Raw genomic sequence first — 22,053 nt, forward strand, 5'->3', positions numbered from 1 at the left:
GAGAACGCGAAAGATCGAAAAAGTAAAAAATTAAAATTAGTTTTTAAAAAATCCGTCAGAGAACGCGAAAGATCGAAAAAGTAAAAAATTAAAATTAGTTTTTAAAAAATCCGTCAGAGAACGCGAAAGATCGAAAAAAAATAAAAAATTAAAATTAGTTTTTAAAAAATCCGTCATAGGGCGCCACTTATTAAGAAAATTTATTTTAGAAGTTCCTGAAATAACCACAGATAGCACTGATGTAACCTTTATTTATGCATGGACGGGAACCAATTTTCTTCAGTACGACTTGAGCGATACAGGAGAGTACATCGTTTTGTCGCTCGTCACTCCAAATATATATTATCTAGTCTAACATTCACATCTCTCCCTTAAAGAATCACGAATGTATGTCTAACTTTATCATAAATGATGGTTTTGATTTTTTCGACCGTTGTTGATAAATGATTTTTGAAACGTTGGTATAAAGCAAAAAAGTTGTTTCTATTCAAGACCGCACCTCGATATTCACCAAAAATCATTTATCATAAATTGTATCAAAGCAACCCATCTAATAAAATTATTGTACTGTATATTTTATCTAGTCAAACACATCTCTCACTTAAAGAATTCACGAATGTATATCTAACATCTTTATCATAAATTGTAACAAGGAACATGTTGTAATAAAATTTTTGTTAATCCCGCCCTCCCTCCCTACGAATTTCACTGACTTATATAGCCTGGATGTATTTTTGGACACTCAACAATGAAGATACATTTTTTGCATTTTTCTCAACAGAAATAAACTTATTTCAGTACACTTCCGGAATCATTAATTAACACATACCTAATGCCATCTAATTGTCATAATGCCTTATTTAAAAAAAACATAGAGAAAAAGTAATTAAAAGAAAACGAAGAAATTGATTAACAAATCAACTTGATTTCTTGCTTCTCACCCAGGAAGCGGTACAATCACTGTCCATAATAGCATTTTTCCAAAACCATTCTTTTATCTCAATACTCAAAATGGTAAGTTAGTTTTACTTCTTCCATTCTCTAGACTCTTACGGCCATTTATAACCTTTTCTATAGGTTTTCCTTTCAATTTTTTTTTATTTCCTCCCTCATTTTGGGAAAAGAATATAATATTATTGATTATATGTTATATTTCAATTTTTTCACATTAATTGATTAAAGGGAAAAATACATACAATTATAATAAAATAATTAATTACTTTTTTATGTTTTAAGAATTATTTATACACATTATTACAATAAATTTTTATTGACTCTACAAACATTTGAAACAGATTATTTTGGTAATAAATAAATATGAAAACTTGGTTTAACATTATTATTTTACAAAGAAAACAAGCAACTTTTAATCATCATAACAACTCACCAGATCTATAAAGATCTATACCTTATACTCACATTTAACCTTTTTGGTGACTCTCGACACCTGTACATGACTACCTTACACTCACAATGAACTATGTCAGTAGAATGTCAAAAAAAACATGCGTATTAAATATAACTACATAATACTTATTTTATTATCTAATTACTAACAAAGTAAGTTCGTTTATGTTCATTGGATAGATGTTATACGTCTTTTTTTACCTGGGTTTCTTTTAATAAATAGATTCGCAGAGACCGCTCCGGTATTAGCGGTAATAAATTACAAAATCAACATGATTGAATGTAATTAAAATAACGTGTTTACCGAGTGATGTCTTAATAGAAAATGAAAGTGGTGAATTGCATCATTTGATACAGCGACAGTGAATACTGTGCTTTCTAGTGGCGGTTGTAAGAACTACAGAGTGTAGTTCTATAAATCGCCGCTAGGTAGCATGTAAATGTACTTTTGCACGTTTATTGGATAACTCATCGACCCCAATATACACAGGCAAAAAAAGTGGCCACCCTTCCAGTATGCCTACTTATTTCCAATCAATTTGATATAAACATCTCCACATACTTTTAGAATAAATAACAGGCCACTTGTGAAATACTTAGAAATATTAAAGGTAAATAATTACAATTGGTATTTAAAAAAAGAAGAAAAATTGAGTAATTTGAAATTAACAAAATGTTAATTTTCCAATTAATAGGGTGTGTTTCCGCCTCTTGCGTTTATTACAACTTGCATTCGACGGAGCATTGACCTAATAAGATTTTCAATAATTTCCTGAGGGATATTTTCATATTCTTCCGTTAGCGCAACCCTTAACCCTGAAGCGAATTTGCTAATGTTGAACGACTCTTAATTCGTCTTGACAACTCGTTCCATAGATTTTCAATAGGGTTTAGATCTGGACAACATGCTGGCCACTCTAAATATCGGATTGAAGCGTTTTCCAGGTAGCGGGAAACTTTGCCGTATGGGGCCTTGCATAAACGAAAACTTCTCGCCAACGTATGGTACGAATGGGACAACAGCCTCCGAAAGAATGTAGTCAACTGCTTGCAGATCAAAAACTAGTTGCAATTTTGGTAATTCTAAATCAGTAATATATTTTTCAACAAAACTTTGGGCATGCAATTGGTACGATTACTATTTTATTATTATGGTTGCCCCATCTGAAACTTGTTTCGTTAATTATCAGGAATTGAATGGATGCGAATCACCTCATATTTGACATTCATGCTACTGAAGGGACCTTAAAAATAATCATTTCTGGCGAAAGCTGAGCAAGTTGTCAAAAGATCGAAAAAACGCAAGGATAAAAGCACTGGAAAAAAGAAAAAATACTTCATTAAAACATCAGTAAATATATGTATTCAAATTTAATTCTCGCGATTGTAATACTAATACAAACGTTAGACTTTTGTGTTTCAAGAAAACCTATTTTCAAGTACACTAAACCATTCTGCTTTCAATTTTCTTAAAAAAGTTTATAAGTTTGGTTCAAAATGATTAACTAATTCTACTCCACTATCACGCACGACAATTCACTCTGGAATTAGGACTGGTCAGGGGGGCACTTACTGGCTTACTAATTGAGAAAGGTTATATGTACCCACAAATGTGTACTATACGTTATCTATGTATGTATTTAATAAATGATCTTCATTATGTAGTATTAGGGGTTATTTTCTATTAATTTAAAATAATTTGGGTGGAATCACTTTTTTTTTAAAATGGGTTTTGAATCAATACGTTCCACCATTGGATTCATTCCAGTGGACCGAGTTCACTCAAGTAGCCCATCATTAACATATAACACCTTACAGAAAAAAATCGTGTGTACATACATGCGGACACCCGTTGCATCCTCTTTTTACTATTCTCAAGATGTTGACTTTAAATAACATTTTAACATACTTCAAAATAGCCTAAACAATTTTTCTAGATTAAGTATTTACATGCAAACTTTTTGATCTCAATACGATGTTAAGAGAAAATTTAGATTTTCGAAAAAATCTAAGAGAAGTGAAAAATCCATTCAGTAATGTGCTACTTACATTACATTTAAAATTTTCTACGAACTCGGAATTATACATGTGAATGTAGATTTTTAACCCTCTTCATAATATAAAACACGCAGAATAGTACGTTATAGTGAAATGGTACTTTAGCGAGAATATCCCCCTCTATCCCAAGAGTCTCTTTAATCGAATTGTTCTAGAAAAAAATTCTCAAATAAAAGTTGTAGATTAACACTAGTATAAAGAAAATCTCTAAAAGAAGTAAATAATCCTTTCAGTAAAGTGGTTCCGCCGGTTGTATAATTTTCATCAAACTCGGAATATTAGCAACAAATTCAACCCTCTTTTATAATTAGTTGGATAGAAAACCGTACCTTATACTCAAATGGTCTATCAATCCCCCCTGCCTAAAGTGCCCTTAATTGATTTTTGCTCAAAAAGTTTGAAGTAAAAGTTCTAGACTACAAGTAGAATGTGTTGGTAGTTGAAACAAAATCGTAAGGGCGATTTCCAAAGAATCTCAAAAATGCGGAAAATCCATTCTGTTAAGTGGTGCTTACGATTTTAGAAATTTGATGCTAGTTAGAGTCCAGATTCCCTGAAAGGAGCCAGATCTAAATGTTGACTAGGTTAATTATAGTTGCTAAGTGATTATTATTTTTTATGTATAAAATAATGTTTGTTTACTTTTTCATTTATTATTAAAAAACATATATTTGAGACTTGTTTATGTTCTATTTATAATAAAATAAGTAAACATGATGGCAGCGGTTTAAAACCAAATGTGCCCTGGGGGAAAAAAATGGTATGAGTGTTGAAGAAGAGAGACAAATAATTCCAAAGCCAGCGAGTATTAGGTTTTTGAAAAAGAAAATGTTTGCACGCCACACTATAACAAAGCTGGTTGTCAGTGGTAATACCCAACAGTTTATGAGTTCAGAGAATCAGACCTTTGCTAAAGGCTAAGATTTCGAACATGTGACATCATCGCCATACCACGGTCAAAAATTCGGAAAAGCGGAGTATGCAGTGAAGATAGCCAAGCAGCTACGAAAAAACAACCTCGGAAGGCTCTGATTTCGTGTAGAATCTATTTGCATTAAGAAACACATCATATTTAGAGATGCAAGAGTTGTCCAGATTTTCTAGATTGCTGAGATCAGGACTTTAGTTTTAAGCAATTCGTTAAAGCCTTAGATTGCGGAGATTGTGACTAGGAGAATTAACAGTAAGAAAGGAAGAGTTAAAAAAAAAAAATCGGCCAGCTCGGCACATTGCTGCCAGCACTAGCCTCGGTGATCTTAAAAGAGTGAATCTCACTCCTTAGGTGAGAGGCTATCGAGGCCTATAAATGGGTACTGGGTTCAAAACTGTATCTAGGATGTTTCTCCTTCTAAGTAAGTCATAGAACCATATATTGAATTAAAAAAGCTCTTTGTGAAAAGCCTACCATTCCCAGAAGTTTCTTAATTGAATTTTCCTGGATAAAGTTAAAAGTTCCAGACCCTCACGAGTACAAAAAATCCGCTCTCTAAAATGATACTTTTGATTGAGAGATCCTGATCGCTAAGTTACAATTGCATTCCGTAAAGGAGTCAAATCATAATGTAGCGGTTTTTCATTTTTGAGATATTTTGTCCACATACAATAATTTCAAGTAAAACAAGTAAAAAGAAGTTGATGCCTGTTGTTGAATTTGGATTTCTAACGAAAAACCAAATTTTTCCCCCGTAGTTGCTTTAAATTCCGAGAAAAAGTTGATCTCCTTATATCTTTGGTACACACCTTATATATTTAAGTAAAAATATAATTTTAAACAAAGTTATTTCTCCTCAAAAAGTGCATTTTTTTTTCAAATTTTTAAACACAATGTACACCCAAATTTAATTATCATGGTATCTAATACAAAAAAGAATAAACACAAAAAGTCTTAAATGTATTTAACTCCAATATTTTGTTAATTTCCTGTTTAAATTTTGAAACTGGTAATTATAAGATAACATTAGAAAGTACCCGCATTGAAGGATGAAAAATAAAAGAAAAGTGCTTGCAACCTGGTCAAATGTTGCAGTAATCAAGTGGATACACACCAGTAAGTTGTCTATTTTTTTTTAAATATTTACATTTCTATTTGTGAAATTATCGTTCGAACTAATAAATATACGTTGTTTTAAATTGACTATCTTATTCATACGTTGCTTTGAAAAATAAAGAACTTTGAAAAATGAGTAAACGTAAATGAAAAAGTACATTACGAATTAGAAGACGTAATTATGTGGTGTCTGCTTTTGTGAAAACTATTATTGGCAAGTATGGTATATATTGCTAAGCATCCTCATGGTCTGTCTTCGGAAGAATATAAGGGAATAGAGCTATATTGTGGTATGTGCATAATGGAGCCTTGAGGGTTCTCTGGAAAAAACCAAGATTGTTATTTCTAGAAATGTCGGCCAACTAGTATAATGAAAGATGGTTTTGCGGATCTAGGACAATACTTACAATTAACTAATAAAAGTAGTTGAGGTTAATTTTAACTCTTTAATTGTCATTACATCCTCATTTTCAAGAGGAGTCTTCTCCTGTATTCACGCTGAAATTAGAAAACGAAAGGCTAATAATGTACGATTCTCTATTCAATTCAAGTACAAAATTTCAGATAAATGTCGCGTCTCGCGGTCCATTCTTATATCAGATGAATGTGTGAGCATTGAAGGGTAGTTTTTTCTACCCTTACCGAATTTCTACCGAATTATTCTAGGTACCCAGTCTGTTTTTATGCATAACTTTGAGCTCCAAGTCCGTATACATAAAAAGTGAAGGTTCTCCTAGATTTCCCCACACTGTTACAGAGCAAATTAGAAATTAATAACTACGCTTACTAATTCATAAACAAAATCAATAATCTAATGTACTTATATATATAAATTAAGGTGGGTCAACATCTACGGTGATTAGCGCCTGGAGCTTTTTTATCCACCGTACAGTGAAGTGTAAGAAGCTCTTTTAAGGAAAGAAAATCTGAGGACCAGCAGCTGGATTCGAACTCGGGATCTCGCGTGGGAATCCAATATAATAACCACATTGCTAATCCTTTTAGATATTATTATTATTTGTTTTTTCCTTTTGAAAATGATATTTTAATATTTTCATCGCTATTGCGAAAAACTCATTTACACACGATTAACACTTCAGAGATTAATCGTTTTTATCTTGCCTCCGAAATTTTTTTATTATTACTAAAAAAAGTAAAGGAATCGCCTATTTTTTCAGGCGGGGCTTAACGTCCAACTACCAATTAGGTGTCGTGGACGGAGGCGACTAGCAAACATACTTTATTCTAAATTTCTTTTATTAACCATTAAATAAAATCCAAGGCCTAAAGATCGGAAATCGAACCCAGTACCACAATGCAATTAGCTTTGCAGGTCTCGCCTCTTAACCCACTCGGCTACCGTGGCGCCTTATTATTACTACAATTAGTAATCATATATTTATTTTCAACTAAAGCATACGGTAAAGTCGATGCCGATTAAAAGTTTTTGTGACGTTTTATTTTTTATATTTAACCTTTGTGTGCATGTATGTATGTATATATATTTTTTTCTTATTTAATAAATCATCTTACTACAGTGTTCAATTTATAATGTCTTGTGGTTAGTGATGTTAACAGGTGTAATAATGTTAATGTTCTTTATGCAAGACCTTGCTCATGGTTTCGCACATCTTCAGCCTCTCAGCTGCAATTCAATAAACCAAATTCCAGAGTCAGCTTCTATTGCATTCATTTATATCACCCCCAGCGAAAGTAAGTAATTTTGACTTCTTGTTCAACAAAATTATTAAATGTATGAACGCCAAAATAAGGTTCAAATGATTTTACTTTCTCTTCCTCAGTAAGAAGTACTAGGATCATGTCAGGATTTCCAATATAGTTTATGTTGGAAATACGTTTAAAATTGAGTTTTTACGTGGTCGTTTGTGGTTTTTCCTTAAAGTTATGAATCTTCTCACTTAAAAGTTTCCCATATTTCCCTTTTTTTAATTGATCCTTTCTTGGATATCTTCTGGTTACGCGTACAATTGAAACAACTTTTTCCTTATAAATATGGGTGTAATATATCACTTTTATGTGAATAGTAGGCCGATTCCAACGAATTTAACAAGGGAATGTTTTTCTAATTTTTGCTTGTCTTAGACTATTGTATTTTAAAAGTTAATTGATCCTTTTCCATTTTCCAAAATAGGGCCAATTTCTGTAATACCACAGTAGCTCTTAGAACATGACCCAGAAAAATTATCCCAATTGCAAAAGAGAAAACGAAAGAGGGTTCAGCCTGAAGAGGTCGCCGTTGGACCCACTATCTCCTCCTATGAACTCAATCCAGCAACTCATTAGCAACAGGACCAGATATCTTTCCATACTAGAGACCGGACCTCACTAGGCTATTTGTGTTACAAACTGATACCAGTTCTACCGGTTTCGTCAGTCATTATTACTAAATTATCAAGAAAAGGTAAGTTTCTACACTAGCCGAGTCTTAAATAAAAGCAGAAGTTAACTATGGTGTAACAGAGAAGGAGTGCCTAGCAGTCATTGAAATACCCAAATCAAGCCTCAACACAGGTTATATGAAGGGAAAATGGGTCCTCGAAAGTATAAAAAATCTTGGGGCATTCTCTGCCTCAAGGGATATAATAGATCCTAAATCATCCTGTCTAAATCATCGTTGTCTTTGATTATTTATTTATGTTCGACGACATCTTCACAAAAAGTTGCAGCGTTGCAAATCGTTCTGACACTTAGTCACTTTAGTGTAACTATGAGGGAACGCCCCGAATATTACATATGTAATGAAACACTGTTGAGAACAAGATGTTGGAAAATTAAAGGTAAAGCTTGGAAGTCACCTCAGTCGGACACCGTATTGGCCCAAGGACAATTCAATTGTGCTCATGTTAAACTAATGTTTGCCTTGAACAGTTCCCACTGAGTTAATACCCGCTTATCTCAACTTAGGGCGCGATATCCTGTCTCCTAACACCTTTTACAAAAATACTAATCCTGTAGAGAAGTTAAAAAATATTAAAACTTTTGTCTGGGAAGATCATCTTAAAAAACTAAAAAGTTTAGTTTTAAAAAGAGAGGTAACGGAGTCATAAGATATAAAAGTAACAGCTTGTTAATGTTACTATTATGTCTTCGCATAAGATATATATATATTATAGAAAGTAGAAATAGAAAAGAAATTTATTATTCTGGGACAATTGTCCCCTAAGAATAAATACAGGAACAAATAGAGGCCTTAACAGTTTGGCCTGTGATTAAACAGAAAATAAATAAATAAATAAGTATTTACAAAAAGTGAAAATAAAAATAACAGCAGAAATTAAGGAAATAAATTAAAACAATTAGAATTTCGGAGGAAGCTGAATAGAAAGGAGATAACTGAATAGAGTATTTAAAGATAGATAAGGTAGGAGCACGGCGGACAGATGATGGCAAGGAGTTCCAGAGAGAGGTAGCGCGAATTAGGACGGATTTGTCAAAGGATGAGGTACGGTGAGAGGGAATATAGAGATCAGATGAGCGAGATCTAGTGTTACGGGAATTGATGGAGGATTTAAACTTAAGGAGTTGAAAAATATAGGAAGGCCTTTGAGACTGGATGACTTGAAAAAGGAAAGAAGTAGGCGATTTGGTTCTCATAAAAGCTAGTTCAACTTATTAGCTAGTAAGCTAGCATCAAAATTTAATAGTCCATTTCGAACAGTGGATTTTAGATCTACCAATACCTTTGGCCTTTTATCAGATGCAGGCAACTATGGGACTACCTCATGCAGCTCAACTGAAACCCTACCATCCTCAGCTTCAGCGCAAGGGTTTCATGCTCTCGTGGAAGGAGGGGTGTTAAAAAAGTATGGAGTGGAAGGAGGCATGAGAGGCTTGCCCTACGCGAGCGGACCAATTATTCGTAGTAAGTTAAGTAATCGCCTATTTTTTCAGGCGGAGCTTAACATCTACCAATTAGGTGTCGTGGAGGGGGTCGGAAGCTCATACTTTAGTACAATTTTTTTTTTAACAAATAAAAAGTAGTCATACGCGGTATTCGAACCGGTGCTCGCCCACTTAAGCCACGCTCTTAACCACTAGACCAACACCCGCCTCTTATCTGAAGTAATCATCTTTCGTTTTGATCTGTGTTAAAAATGAAAATTTAAATCTATTGAACTTACCTATTTTCTATTACCTCTACATATTCATTTTTTACTGCATGGAAATATATTTTTTGAAAGTGAAATGGATTTTTAGCATGAAATTAGATGTTTCTCACCCTAGTCGACGATTTTATTATTCTGTAATTTGGCTAGTAAGTTTTCTTCTATTACCTAAATTCAGAGAAAATCCAGACCAGGGCATTTCAGAGTTTATGCTATTTCAGGAGCTATGCTTCAAAAAAGTTGGCTACTAACTACAAAATGAAGGTAAAATTACTATTAAAAAGAAATGAAGAGTTCTGTACAATAGTGGTTGGAAACAAGTACATTTCTCTGCCTTTTATTTATGAACCATCAAATTACTTAAAATATCGAGGTCTACATACTAAATATCACATCTAAAGACCAAGTTTGATAATGTGGGCTTCACGTAGAATAAATTGAAGAATGTACCATCGAAAACAATTATTTTTAGGTTGAGAAGTGATAAATATGAAATAATTATCTGTAAACTTGGAAAGGCTAAATTATAAGATGTAGTTCAATTAAATAAATGAGATTTCAGTTATCATTCACTCAAGAGTGACTTTTTTTACACTCCATTAGCTTAAAAAAAAAATAATAATAACTAAAAAACTCCTTAGCCTTTCTTAAAGTTGAAATTGCTTTAGTAATAAACTGCTAGTACGATTGTTAGTGTTCGAAAGATTAATTGAGACTATTACATTTAGGAGACTGCACCTTTCTTTTTGAGGGTCCAGCTCATTTGAGCTTAAATATGAAATTGCGTAGCCTATCGCAAAAGAGCCAATTATCAAGGGACAAGTGTTCTAACTCAACTTTAAGAATGTACTATTTGAAAAACAATCGTGTGGAGCTTGACAAAATGTGAGTATAAAAATAAATAACCCTAGCTTAACTATAAGTAATCATGTGTTAGACTGAATTAAATGATATTTTTCTCGAAATTCAAGTGTCTGTTCAGAAGCTGCTGTTATTACTGATAGTAATATGGGCATTGTAACATCATCCTTAAATGATGGAGCTTTCGTGCTGGAGGTGCGGCCGTTATCAAAAAGTTCACCATTCAACTCTGAGATATTTGGTATGATTCCACCAATCAATGGCGCAAGAGATTACTATGGATCAAGTCGTTTTATTCCAAGCCCTAGTCTCCAATCTGGTTGGTCACCTTTTAGAGCCTTTCCTACCCCTTCTTTCTATCCAATATCAAACTATCTCAGACCAGAGGCACCATATCCTGGAAAGCCAACTAATTTCGTAGACTTGACTTATAATCAGACAGGTCCCACCAATGCTGCCATCAGTTCACTTGCAAATGTTACTGCTATGGCGATTAGTGGCATATCTGCTAATTCATCACAAGAAACATTAAATTCATCGACTGAACATCCAACAACACACGGTTCAACCACATATGTTGAAATTCACATCTCCAATTCAACAGATGTAATGCATAAAAAAAATTAATGAGTAAAATTGAATAATTTAATGGAACATATGGTTTTTAAATATTATTTAAAATGATTTGGATATCATTTGCACTTAAAAAGCTGTGTTTATATGTCTGATTAGAACATTTTGTTAATTAAAATTCAATAAATTATTTGATTAGAACTGTCTAAATCACTAGAAAAAATTAAATTCTTCTAATATCTAACACGTTTTAATGTTCGTCGGTTGTTAAGTTGGTTCCATTATAAAACGAAAAAAATCATTTAATTGATTCAATTTTATTGGTTTTCTTATAAAAAATAATAAAGCACTTGTAAAAAAAAAACATCTATTTGAAAAGTTAAGATGTGTCCAATTTTCTTGATGTTTTTTCACTGATAGCTTTATTATTCCACAAAGCAGGAATAGCCCGAAAAAACCCTATTATAACAATTAGTCACTACCAATCTATTATTTAAAAACTTGAGATTAATCAGCTACTTTGGGCCCTCAACAGGATAATAAAGAATACATATATCATGTATCCCTCTACGGTTATTTTGGATAAAGCATTTCCTCATTTCTCGACACTTTGCAAAGATTATTAAAAAGAATCTGAAAGTTAGGATATTAATTTTACAATTTATTTCACAACTAACTTAAATATCAATTACTATCAAAATTTAATCATATTACTCGTAACCTCTGTGATTTTAATTACTATTTTAAACAATTTACAAATACATACATATATACCCGGAAATAAATTTTGGCGAAGTTTAAAAAATTAAAAATACTTCGTTTGGTAAGTTAGTATGGCAGAAAATCAGCTCGTGATTTTAAAAAGAAACAAAAAAGAAAAATTACAGCTAATTTAATTAAAAAAGAGTTATACTTGATAATAATGATTTTTCACCATATCTACTTAATTTCGTATAGTTTCGCCTCTCCAACTTAATAAAAATAGAGCGGTTTTTCTTCAAAATTCTGGATATGTTGCTACCATCACTATAACCGCTGAAGTTTCTTTTTTTTTCTTCGGCTAAACCTACTGAGAATATGATTCTTTCTGAGTGGATTTTAACAACTTTTACTTTTTTGGGGGGGTATTTTTGGGCCCTTTCTGTAATAATGCAGAAAAATAAGAACATTGTTGTTTGGCTATGATACACTAGTTTATGTCAATAACTTCAATAAATATACGAAAATACCTTTAAATAATAAGCATTAAAAAAACCCTAATTTCAATTAACCTAATTTTGGCTTTAAACTTTGTACATTCCAGAATTTGCTAACATCCTTTTTTATGGATTTAAAAACATAATTTTATTTTATTCATGAAAATAATTTATTAACAATTTAAAGAGTAATTTCAGCTATTATTTTCATTTATTACATTTAAAGTAGGATTAAACGACTATGTATCACGGCTTTCCTTTGTTTAAGTTTTTAAAAAAATACATAAAAAACAATGCTCCTGATACAAAATCTTTTATGTAACTGCTGAGTGCAGTCGTACAAAAATTATTTGTGGATACTTTTGTAAAGGTTTTTTTAAAAAATTAATATTAACTATTAAAAATAGTTTCAATTTATGGTAATTGGATCAGAATCAGAGCCTTGAATTTTTTTCTTTTTGGAGGGAAAAGGAGTAGATTCCAATTTCCTCTTTTTTGAATTGTAGCAATCAACGAAATTGACAGTATCTTCAAGCATTTCACAATCTGAACCTGAATCAGTATTTTCTTGTCTCTGATCTGAAGATGTTGGTGCTGACAATTCATCTGTAATGTAAAAATATTTTAATAATGAAAAACCATAATAGATAGTTTACTCATTTAAGGGTTGGTTGTGCACGAGCCCTTCTCCTTAGAAAGTGCTTCAGGTATCCAAGTTCAAAATCAATAACCATACACAATACTCACAGTAAAATGGGCTGAACGAGCCCACGAAAACAAAATTTAGTGGTGGTCAACCTGGTCCCAACCGTCCACTAGAGGGCATTTCAACTTTCATTATGGGCGGCAGGAGTCTTATTAGATACTGAAGCACTTTCCTTTTATTTTTTTAATTTATTTGACTTTTAAAAAATTGAAATGGATATTTTTTAAAGTATTGTTTAAAAAATTTGCATAGCATTATTTAAAAACATGTTCATTCGGTTTCAAAAAATTCTTCAGTGTTTTTTCATCTTCTTTTAATTGATACATGGAAGTACCTATTATGAAACTTTTCTTAGTAGTGCATCAATTTAAAAATAATTTCTTTAAACGTACCATTTTTGGGCTCATAAGTTGATTGGCGTTCCCGTATTTTTTCCACATCTCCATTAAACGTAAATTGGCCTTTATCTAGCGTGTTTCTAGAATCATTTTACGAATTTAAACTTTATTTTAGAAGAATAAAATTACAGAAAGAACATTAAATAGTTAATAATAGCTCTCAACACTGATGATGCGAAATCACAAAAAGTTTTTTTTTTATAGTTCGGCAAAACCTTTGTTCATAACAAACTGAACTACAACTAGAAAATAGGGAAGAGATTAGCTAAGTGGTTAGCATACTGTATTACAACGCGGAGATTGCAGGGGTTCGATTCCAGCTGCTGGCCCTTAGATTTTCTCTTACTAGGAGCTTCTTACTTACAGCCCACCGTCCGGTGATGGGCACGGTTATCTTTAACGAGAGAATACTGTTCGAAATGAAAAGAATCGCGGGCCTCAGATCTTGTTGCGCCTTAAATTAACAAATAACATGAAAAATGATGCCATATTAGGCTAGTAGCATGTTCGACGCATGTTACTATTACATTACTGACATGGGCGCCTTGACTTAAATTGGACCCACGCATATACTGAATCAAAGCTTTAACGAGAACAAGTGCCAATCGAAATATTAATTACCATTCATAAATATTGTTAATTAAATTAACTTTTACAAAAAAAAAAAAGTCACAATTATATCAGTTAACAAAATTCCTCGTGATCTCTTATCCTAGACAATTTCAACCTTTGAAATTCCCGAGAGTATCAGCGCTGACTGATTTCTTTCTTCCTAGGTTCCTGTGGTTGTGTTCTGCGTCGATTACGCCGGGCAGCATGAAATTTTTTACTCTTTTTACTCTGGGCAATAGACAAGTAGTATACAAAAAGGAGTTATATAAATAAAAAATAAAATACACTATTTGATCATAATATAAATAAATTTATAGAATATTTTCTGTTACATCATAGAAAACCTACATGTAAATGTAGATTATAATATCGTAAAACTAATCCGTTAATTATAATAGTGCTCTTACTCTTTCCAGTAAAAATGTGACAATGTAAAGTAAACAATGACGACACCATGTTTTAAAAAATTAGATGGGGCTGTTTTTCGAAAAATCAAAAGCTGAAAAAACGCATAGGTAAAGTATACTTTCGGTAGACCGATTTTGTTTAAAGCTTAATTGTGACAACTTCTGATGGAAACTCAACTTTAAACGTTTTGCGATTTTTCTTTTGAGTTAAATGTTTTGGTACATACACACCTACTTGTAAAAAAACACTTTTCGTACTCAAAATTTGCCGGTGAAACCTCAAATCGAACATCTGCACGATATCTCGTGAGGATTACAATATTTCCTCTCACTAGCACAATATAAGTAAGTGATAAGCAATCCTATTATAAACTCTACATAAAAAAGTAATTAACACAAGAACTAGTTCGACGGTATGTAAACAGCTACGAATAATGCAGTGGCGAGTTTCAATCTTTTCCATTGCATTTGTTTTTGTTATTCGCATAAACTGGCACCATACGGTATATCTTAACTTATTCGTTCCAATATGTGCCTTCTCTAATATTCTTGAAAATTTAACAAGAGACTTCTAACTGCTCTAATGTACCACTTACTGAACTATAAGATATGTATTACCAAAATTAGTGAACACTATGTTCAAAACAGTCTGAATAAAATCTCTTGCCTGGAAGATGAATATTCTAAACGAGTTCTCTTTAATATTCGTGAGTTGCAAACTCAGATAATGGCCAATCGCTTTGAAAATTAATTATTGTGGGATGACAAGCTACCCTCAATGGCCTTTTACTAAGTTAACCAAATAATAATAGCTTAGGCACATAACCGCGCGTGGCATGTCGCGGCGCAGCATGCATTTTGAATCAACAAAAATTATGGGATGTAGCAATTGGATAACACAACACTATACTTCGCACTGACCGCGTTGTGGTTGAGACAGTTCCTACTGCGGGTTGTGCACTTTCTACTAAAATTATAAATTTTTATTCAGTATATGAATAATTATTTGTTACACAGCCGGCCACCAGACAGTATCCTCTCATTGACTGTTAATTGCTCGTCGAAAGAATATATATAGGGCTACCTGAAGTAGTAGAGCCAGGATTTTTTTTTTTTTTTTTTTTTAAAGGTAAAAAGCACTACAAGGCTCTAACCACTGAGCTAATCTCTACCATTTTCAAATTTCGCCGATTTATCCGTCGTGGCACGCATGATTTTTGTATCACAGGAAGGTTACCTAACTCAACGATATTATCCATACTGCGGACCTAACCACATATTCGAGATTTATAAAATCATCATTTCAAATAAAAACTCACGAATGCTCGATGAACATTCTGAATTGAAAGTTCTGCATATAGTCGTCCACAATCAGAAAAGATCCATTAGAGATACTGAGATCCTAAAAAAAATTAGCACATTAGGAGGTGAGAAACAAATCTTGTTTATGCATCCATTAATATAGATACTAACAGCCAAAGTCTTATTGTCATTGTGAGTGGTTTCTCCTTCTTCACTAGACAAAATTATACGGTCATTATGCACAACATCTGGTGCATCCATATGTAGTGATTTTTTTAGTACACATTTCTCTAAGTCTTCACAAGTAAATGTTTCGATATTTGTTACTAGGGTAATCTGTACAGATAAATATTTTATTCGATTAAATTTCAATTTATCCAATTAAATTAATTTTAATGCATTCAACTAAATGGATGTATTACCTGTGGCTTGTTTGAACACACATCACATTTTGGATTTGGGGGGGACAGAAATTTCTCGGGCATAATTATTACTCCTCTGGGATTTAGAAATCTTCTTAAATATACTGGAGTGCATTTTTTAATTTCACCTCTCAATATTTTCAATGCCTGTAAGGTGACAAGGCCAGCAATCACGGCATTACTCGTCGCTATAGCAGGAACTATATTGCCAGCCATTGCTGAAATAAAATCAATTGAAGTTAGTTTTATTCTATTACTATTTCAAGAAATTTCTAGCATTCGAATTGGTATTTATGTCCGCCTTATAGAATTTAAAATTATGAAATTGTATAAATGAATCAATTAACCTTTGATTTCAAACTTTGTCCGAAGTGGTATACCAAATATATGTGCTCTCAAATTTGCTGCTGCTGCTACAAAGTTCATTGCAGGATCATCATCTTTGTCCCAAGACAAAAGGGCCCCTTCTCCGAGAGCCTGGAAATATTTTAGCACATGATCATGGTATCTTGAATTATCATCATACAATAAAATCTGAATTAAAAAAAAAAAAAATTTATTTTATATATTTTACTTATTTGATAAAATCTATTTTTATTCATTAGTTTAATTTATAATTAAAAAAATTCCAAAAAATAAAAATCCGAAGAAGAAGATGTGTGATATTATTTTTTGCTATCATTGATACCAGTAGGAAAAATTAAAAAAAAATAGGTATGGATTTTACATAATGGTTGAAAGTTTTGATTTTTAAATTTTAAAAAAATTAAAAAATGTATATATATTTTATGCAATATTATTTTTTTTATTTCTGAGATCTGTGATATTATTTTTTGATATTTCGAATCAGCGAAATTCAAATAAGACATGGCAAACTTAAACACTTTGCAAAAACGCAACTTTCAAGAGATTTTGTTTTCCTGGACAAGGGACTCCCGGGTGATTAGATTTACCTACATAACAAATTTCCTAGCTGCTTTATCGAGACTTCGATTTTTTTAATCTCCTATACAATCCTTTTTTATTTTATTATAAAATTAAATATATTTAAACATTTAGTATTAAATATATTTATTTTATTACAGCAAGAAGTGAAAGTAAAAACTTCTAGTTCTCCAACAAAAGCAGTCTATCCAAGTAATCGAAAGAAGTAACCTCTATTCTTTTCTTCAGGAATGAAATGCTTTGCGAAAGTACATCTCTGCATTCTGAAATCGTCCACTGCACCTGATCCTTAATGGCAGCATGATTTTCTGATTTACTAGGACCTTCAACTAGAAATAATAAAAAAATAAGCAGATTTAAAAAACAATACTAAAATTTTTAGTAATTGCATATTCATGTAATTATTTAACTAACTGGCATCAGGAAGATTGTTCCAATTTAATGGTAGCGGTGGTCTCCTATTTTTCCAAAGATGCTTCATCGATAACAGGTATTGGATATCATCATTAAAGACTTTATCAAAAAGACCCTGAGGATTAAACCGTAAATCGGTAACCCGTAAACAGTTTTGTGTTTGATTACCATTTTCACCTCTTCCATTGTTTCTTTGTTTATCTTCTTTCGATATATTATTTACTTCTCCATCCTGATGACTTTCCTGAAGTTCGGGGTCAGTTAAATCAGGAGATATATCTTCTTCTTCATTATCTTCTCCAAATAATTGACTAAAGAAAAAAAAAGCAAATCCAGTTAACCCTAGGAAAAGTTTTCTTGGAATTATTTACTTTTATTTTGCATTGAAATTTAGCAATATTCCCTTCAAAATTAAATTTAAAAAATTTATGTTTTGACAATTACAATTTAAAAATAAATGTAAAATACAAATACGAATATATAAATATATATACCATAAATATATTATATATAAAAAGTTTCTAGAAATAATAAGTACAGATTAACATATTTTTGGTACACACTTATCGGCCGGCAATCAGCTAGACATACCCAATAAGAGAAAGTGAGTCAGCCATTCCTAAGAATATCACATACTAATAACAAATAACAACACTTACACTGACCCTTTCTTCACTCACACGATTACACAGGTCCTAGATGCAATTATTAGTGTTAAGTTCCTTAAATAATCTTTGATTTTAACCGTCGTAGCATGCATATTTCTTGTATGATAAGTTTTAGTCTTTTATCCATCAGCAAGTGTAAGACAAAAACATAAGAAGTCGAATCCTCAATCTAAACGATTGAAGTACTTCTGAAGGTGGTTGAAAGTCCGAAACCGTTCAGGAATATAAGAAATATGCCTACTACGACGGATAAAATCAAATATATTGTCTTGCCTAGAGGTTAGATATTTTCTGATCTGAGTACCTAACCACATTTTCAGTGTATCATTTGATCTTGGCCTAATAATTTGTAAATAGACTGCAGGATGAGTAGAGAGGATTATACTTGCCGTACTTATTATGTTGAAGTGTTGGTTGTTTTATCGCTAAAAAATGATAGATTCGTTAGCAATATCTACCTCATCACCAAACACACTGAACATATGAACGCAATGTTAACTTCACACTTGCCTACATTTCATGAACAAACACTGACTAATTAATTGAGGCTAAATAGATAAACTTAGGATTGAAGATTGGCGAGGAATCGGTCAAATAAAACAACTCGTCTTTTTTTTTTTGCATTTGTAATATCCAGGCCCTGAAGAAGACAATATATTTGTCGAAATGTTGGCAAAAAGACGAGTTGTTTTATTTGACCGATTCCTCGCCAATCTTCAATCCTAAGTTTAACAATTTACGGTCACGAAACCTATATATTCGCTAAATAGATATTTAGGATTAGTGGAAAATATTTGATCTGCAGTGCTTGATATTATCTTTTAATTTATCCAGCGTCGCATGCAAATTAAATGTTTCCCCTCACCGCTATGACTGTCATCCGTCATCAGAGGTAGAATAGTCAGTATAGTGATAAGATTTCGTCTTCTAACCAAACTCTGATGACGGATGAAAGTCCAAAACCGGCCAGTGAAATAATAATCATGCCCTATGAAAGGTAAAATCAAAGATATTAAGAATTAGAATTTATACACATTTGTTATTGACACGTAATTTGTTGCATTTAATTAGTGTTTTTGTGACCAAAAATAAATATTTATTGTCCAACAAGGCACTAGAGTCTCATCACTTTAGCGAACTTACAGCCCTAAACAGTTAACTTAAGTCAAATTAATTCATTTCAATCAGCGTCATTTAATCTCAAAAAATAACACCCAAGGGACTGACTTTAAATTTTATTAAATTTCAATTTAAACCAGCGGACTGTGTTTTATCAGTTATTTGGATTCACAGCAAGTAATTAAATCTCCAAAAATTTGATAGATTATCTACCGTTCAGATCCTGGGTTACCTCTATGGCAAATAAAAATGCTAGATAAACAGAATAAGAAGGCAATTTAGGAGTCTTATGGTTCTAAAGCACTGTTTCGTATCTAGAAATAATTTAAATTTTTGGGGTTGATTATAAGAAGCAAGAGCGATGTCGTCCATTATATGCGGAACAATATCGGTTGAGGTTAATTGCTTTGCTACCTGTAAAACAATCCTAAAATAAAAACATTTTTTAATGTAACAAATTAATTTTCCTACCTCGTACGGAGCAGAGGCATGTTACAAATAAGCTTTGTCTGAATTGTTGGAAGAGGTGAGTTTTGAGACTATCTTTGGTCCAATTATATAATTGTGTTGTTGAGGAAACATGAGGGTTCCGATTTAGAAAAACCCACATTTAAAGAAATTTCTAAGAACATCTCGGGGCAAGGGTTAACTAAACTACAGAAGCTGAGACATTTTTCCATGAGAGAGAGATCGTGGTATTTGATAGGCGCTTAAGGATCCTATGGTGCGAAGACCCCAAGACACTTCGCGCTTTATGGTTCGGTGCTGAAGTTGAGGATTTAGGACTAAAGAGAGTAGGACAGTAAAGACGGAAGATAGTAAAGCCTCAGGAATGGGAGTTTAATTAAAGATTGCCAACATCCTACGTGTTTAAAGCCGTAAGAGAGAAGGCAAGGGAATTAAATCCAGAATCGCACAGATAACTTGAGAAAATTCTAGTAAGAGCAGACAATGCTAGTTGATTAATTTTTGTGCACAAACTTCAGCACTACATAAACAGATTTATCTTTTAAATGTAATTTAAGATTTAAGACTCTTCTTTTCATCGTTCTCATCAGTCTTTTTTTTTTTTAATTGCACGAAATGGTTCAATTATCCATTTTTCCAGTTTACGGTGAAGAAAATAATTATAATTTCAATCGCATGTCAAGAAATAATGCCGGAATATTTCAGTATTTATTTTATTACAATCACTATTTTTTTCCCAAGAATGTTTTTTGCACCCCATTATTACTCTGAAGTATACATAAGTATACAGTTCATACAAAAGAGAAAAGATTGACTGACGGACGCGGACTGGTGAGGCAAAGCAATAATTAAAGCCCAGGCATTACGGACCTTACAGAGATCTCTCTCTCTCTCTCTCTCTCATTCTCTTCCTAGGCCTCACAGCTCAACATCCAGTTGTGAAAAGTGCTATGGTATATGTGATTGCACTTAGAAGACTGATGGAAAAGCTCTAATAAAAAAAGAAAAATTAATGTCAGTAACGCTGTTTGGAAATTTCTCCAACTTGACCCTCATTTGCAAGAATTCAAGAGGTGCCCTAGCAGCTAAACAAATTCAGTTAACAAAAGTTATGGAAACCTGTTGTAATTTACTCGAGAGTTCGCTAAACACAAGCTGTGGCCCGTTTTTACACTACCAGTCATTCGTTAAGTAATATGTTATCATCAGTTGCCATAGAAAGATTTCCTTATTCACGACTCTCATACTCTTATGGTGCCACTTCCTCTAAAATATAATGACCCAGTATATCAAAATGTAAGTTAAGGATACACGCATACACACTCACACTTGTGCAATAGTTTTTCTATTATATCTTTTTACTATTTTTAAAATTTGTATATATATTGAACGCAAAGTATAAACAATAACTTACTTGAATAGGTGTTTCGCCCAGACTGTACAGTGAATGTGTTCAGACGGATGGTTTCTGATTGTGCAGCTTGGATATGTTTTTTGAGGTGGTTTTGGTAAGCATTCATAACACAATGTTAATCCTTTGGAAATGACTTCAACTTGACCCTCATAACCAGCAGTACCAGAATCTATCAAAGGTGTACCAGCAGCTAAACAAATTCGATTGACATAACTTCTGGCAACCTGATTGTCCAACGCATTAAGAACAACAGTGAACTGCTTGAAATAATTAACTCCATACTCAGGACTAAAAAATAAAAAAAGACAAATTAGTGAAACTAATTAAGACATTATTATAAGAAGGTAATACAATTATTCCAAATTGTACCTTATAATACTACCGTGGCGTGCTATAATTTTTGCTTTTGGGTTAAATTTTAATACTGAATCCCGAGCAACAATTGCCTTTGGTTTGCCAACATGTTCTTTGTGAAACAAAAACTGCCGATTAAGGTTACTAACATCAATAGTATCTAGATCTATCTGGAATATCAGAATGACTCACGTAAATATTAGAACAAATTTCCATGACACTTGGTACATAACTACACAAATTGTGAATTTAATAATAATAAACTGTTACGGGAAAGATACCGGCAACCTCAGTTAACATTGAAGTTACTTACGATTTCAATATCCTGAAATCCTGTAAGAATTAGATTTTTTATCAATTCACAACCTATTCCTCCTGCGCCGATGACAAGAAGCTTTGAAGAGTGAATTTTTTCCCACAACTCTTTAGAAAAGGCTGAAGGAAACATCTTTAACCTCCAAACAATAGATGCTTGCTAGTAAGTTCAGTACTCAAGCACAGCTACGAACGCACAACCAAAAAGACACAACGAAAACACTAATAGAGGTTAAATAA

General features: G+C 32.5%; 2 protein-coding genes across 5 annotated transcripts; one reads left to right on the forward strand and one right to left on the reverse strand.

Annotated features, from left to right (window-relative positions):
• The first annotated feature begins 4,003 nt into the window (after positions 1–4,003).
• Positions 4,004–12,068, forward strand: LOC141448982 (uncharacterized). 4 transcript variants are annotated; one of them, XM_074117933.1, is made up of 4 exons: positions 4,004–5,512; positions 7,079–7,225; positions 10,368–10,524; positions 10,611–12,068. In XM_074117933.1, exons 1-4 carry the CDS (start codon positions 5,446–5,448, stop codon positions 11,125–11,127), a joined length of 888 nt encoding a protein of 295 aa, XP_073974034.1. In that variant the 5' UTR covers positions 4,004–5,445; the 3' UTR covers positions 11,128–12,068. The 4 variants fall into 4 exon arrangements, with proteins under 4 accessions (XP_073974034.1, XP_073974050.1, XP_073974061.1 ...); XM_074117949.1 differs by having other exon boundaries at positions 4,005–5,512; positions 7,121–7,225; XM_074117960.1 differs by lacking the exon at positions 4,004–5,512 and adding an exon at positions 6,445–6,999.
• Positions 12,069–12,099: 31 nt separating this feature from the next.
• On the reverse strand, positions 12,100–22,053 carry Uba2 (Ubiquitin-like activating enzyme 2). The gene is made up of 11 exons (XM_074117609.1): positions 21,812–22,053; positions 21,514–21,668; positions 21,145–21,432; positions 17,476–17,786; positions 17,272–17,390; positions 16,464–16,593; positions 16,117–16,334; positions 15,866–16,030; positions 15,712–15,794; positions 13,368–13,453; positions 12,100–12,875 (listed from the first exon to the last, which is right to left on the reverse strand). The coding sequence occupies exons 1-11, from the start codon at positions 21,944–21,946 to the stop codon at positions 12,679–12,681; spliced, it is 1,887 nt and encodes a 628-aa protein (XP_073973710.1). The 5' UTR covers positions 21,947–22,053; the 3' UTR covers positions 12,100–12,678.

Source organism: Rhodnius prolixus, unplaced genomic scaffold (genome assembly GCF_049639745.1).
Source record: "Rhodnius prolixus isolate KJV_2025 unplaced genomic scaffold, Rpr scaffold_1, whole genome shotgun sequence".
NCBI lineage: Eukaryota > Metazoa > Arthropoda > Insecta > Hemiptera > Reduviidae > Rhodnius > Rhodnius prolixus.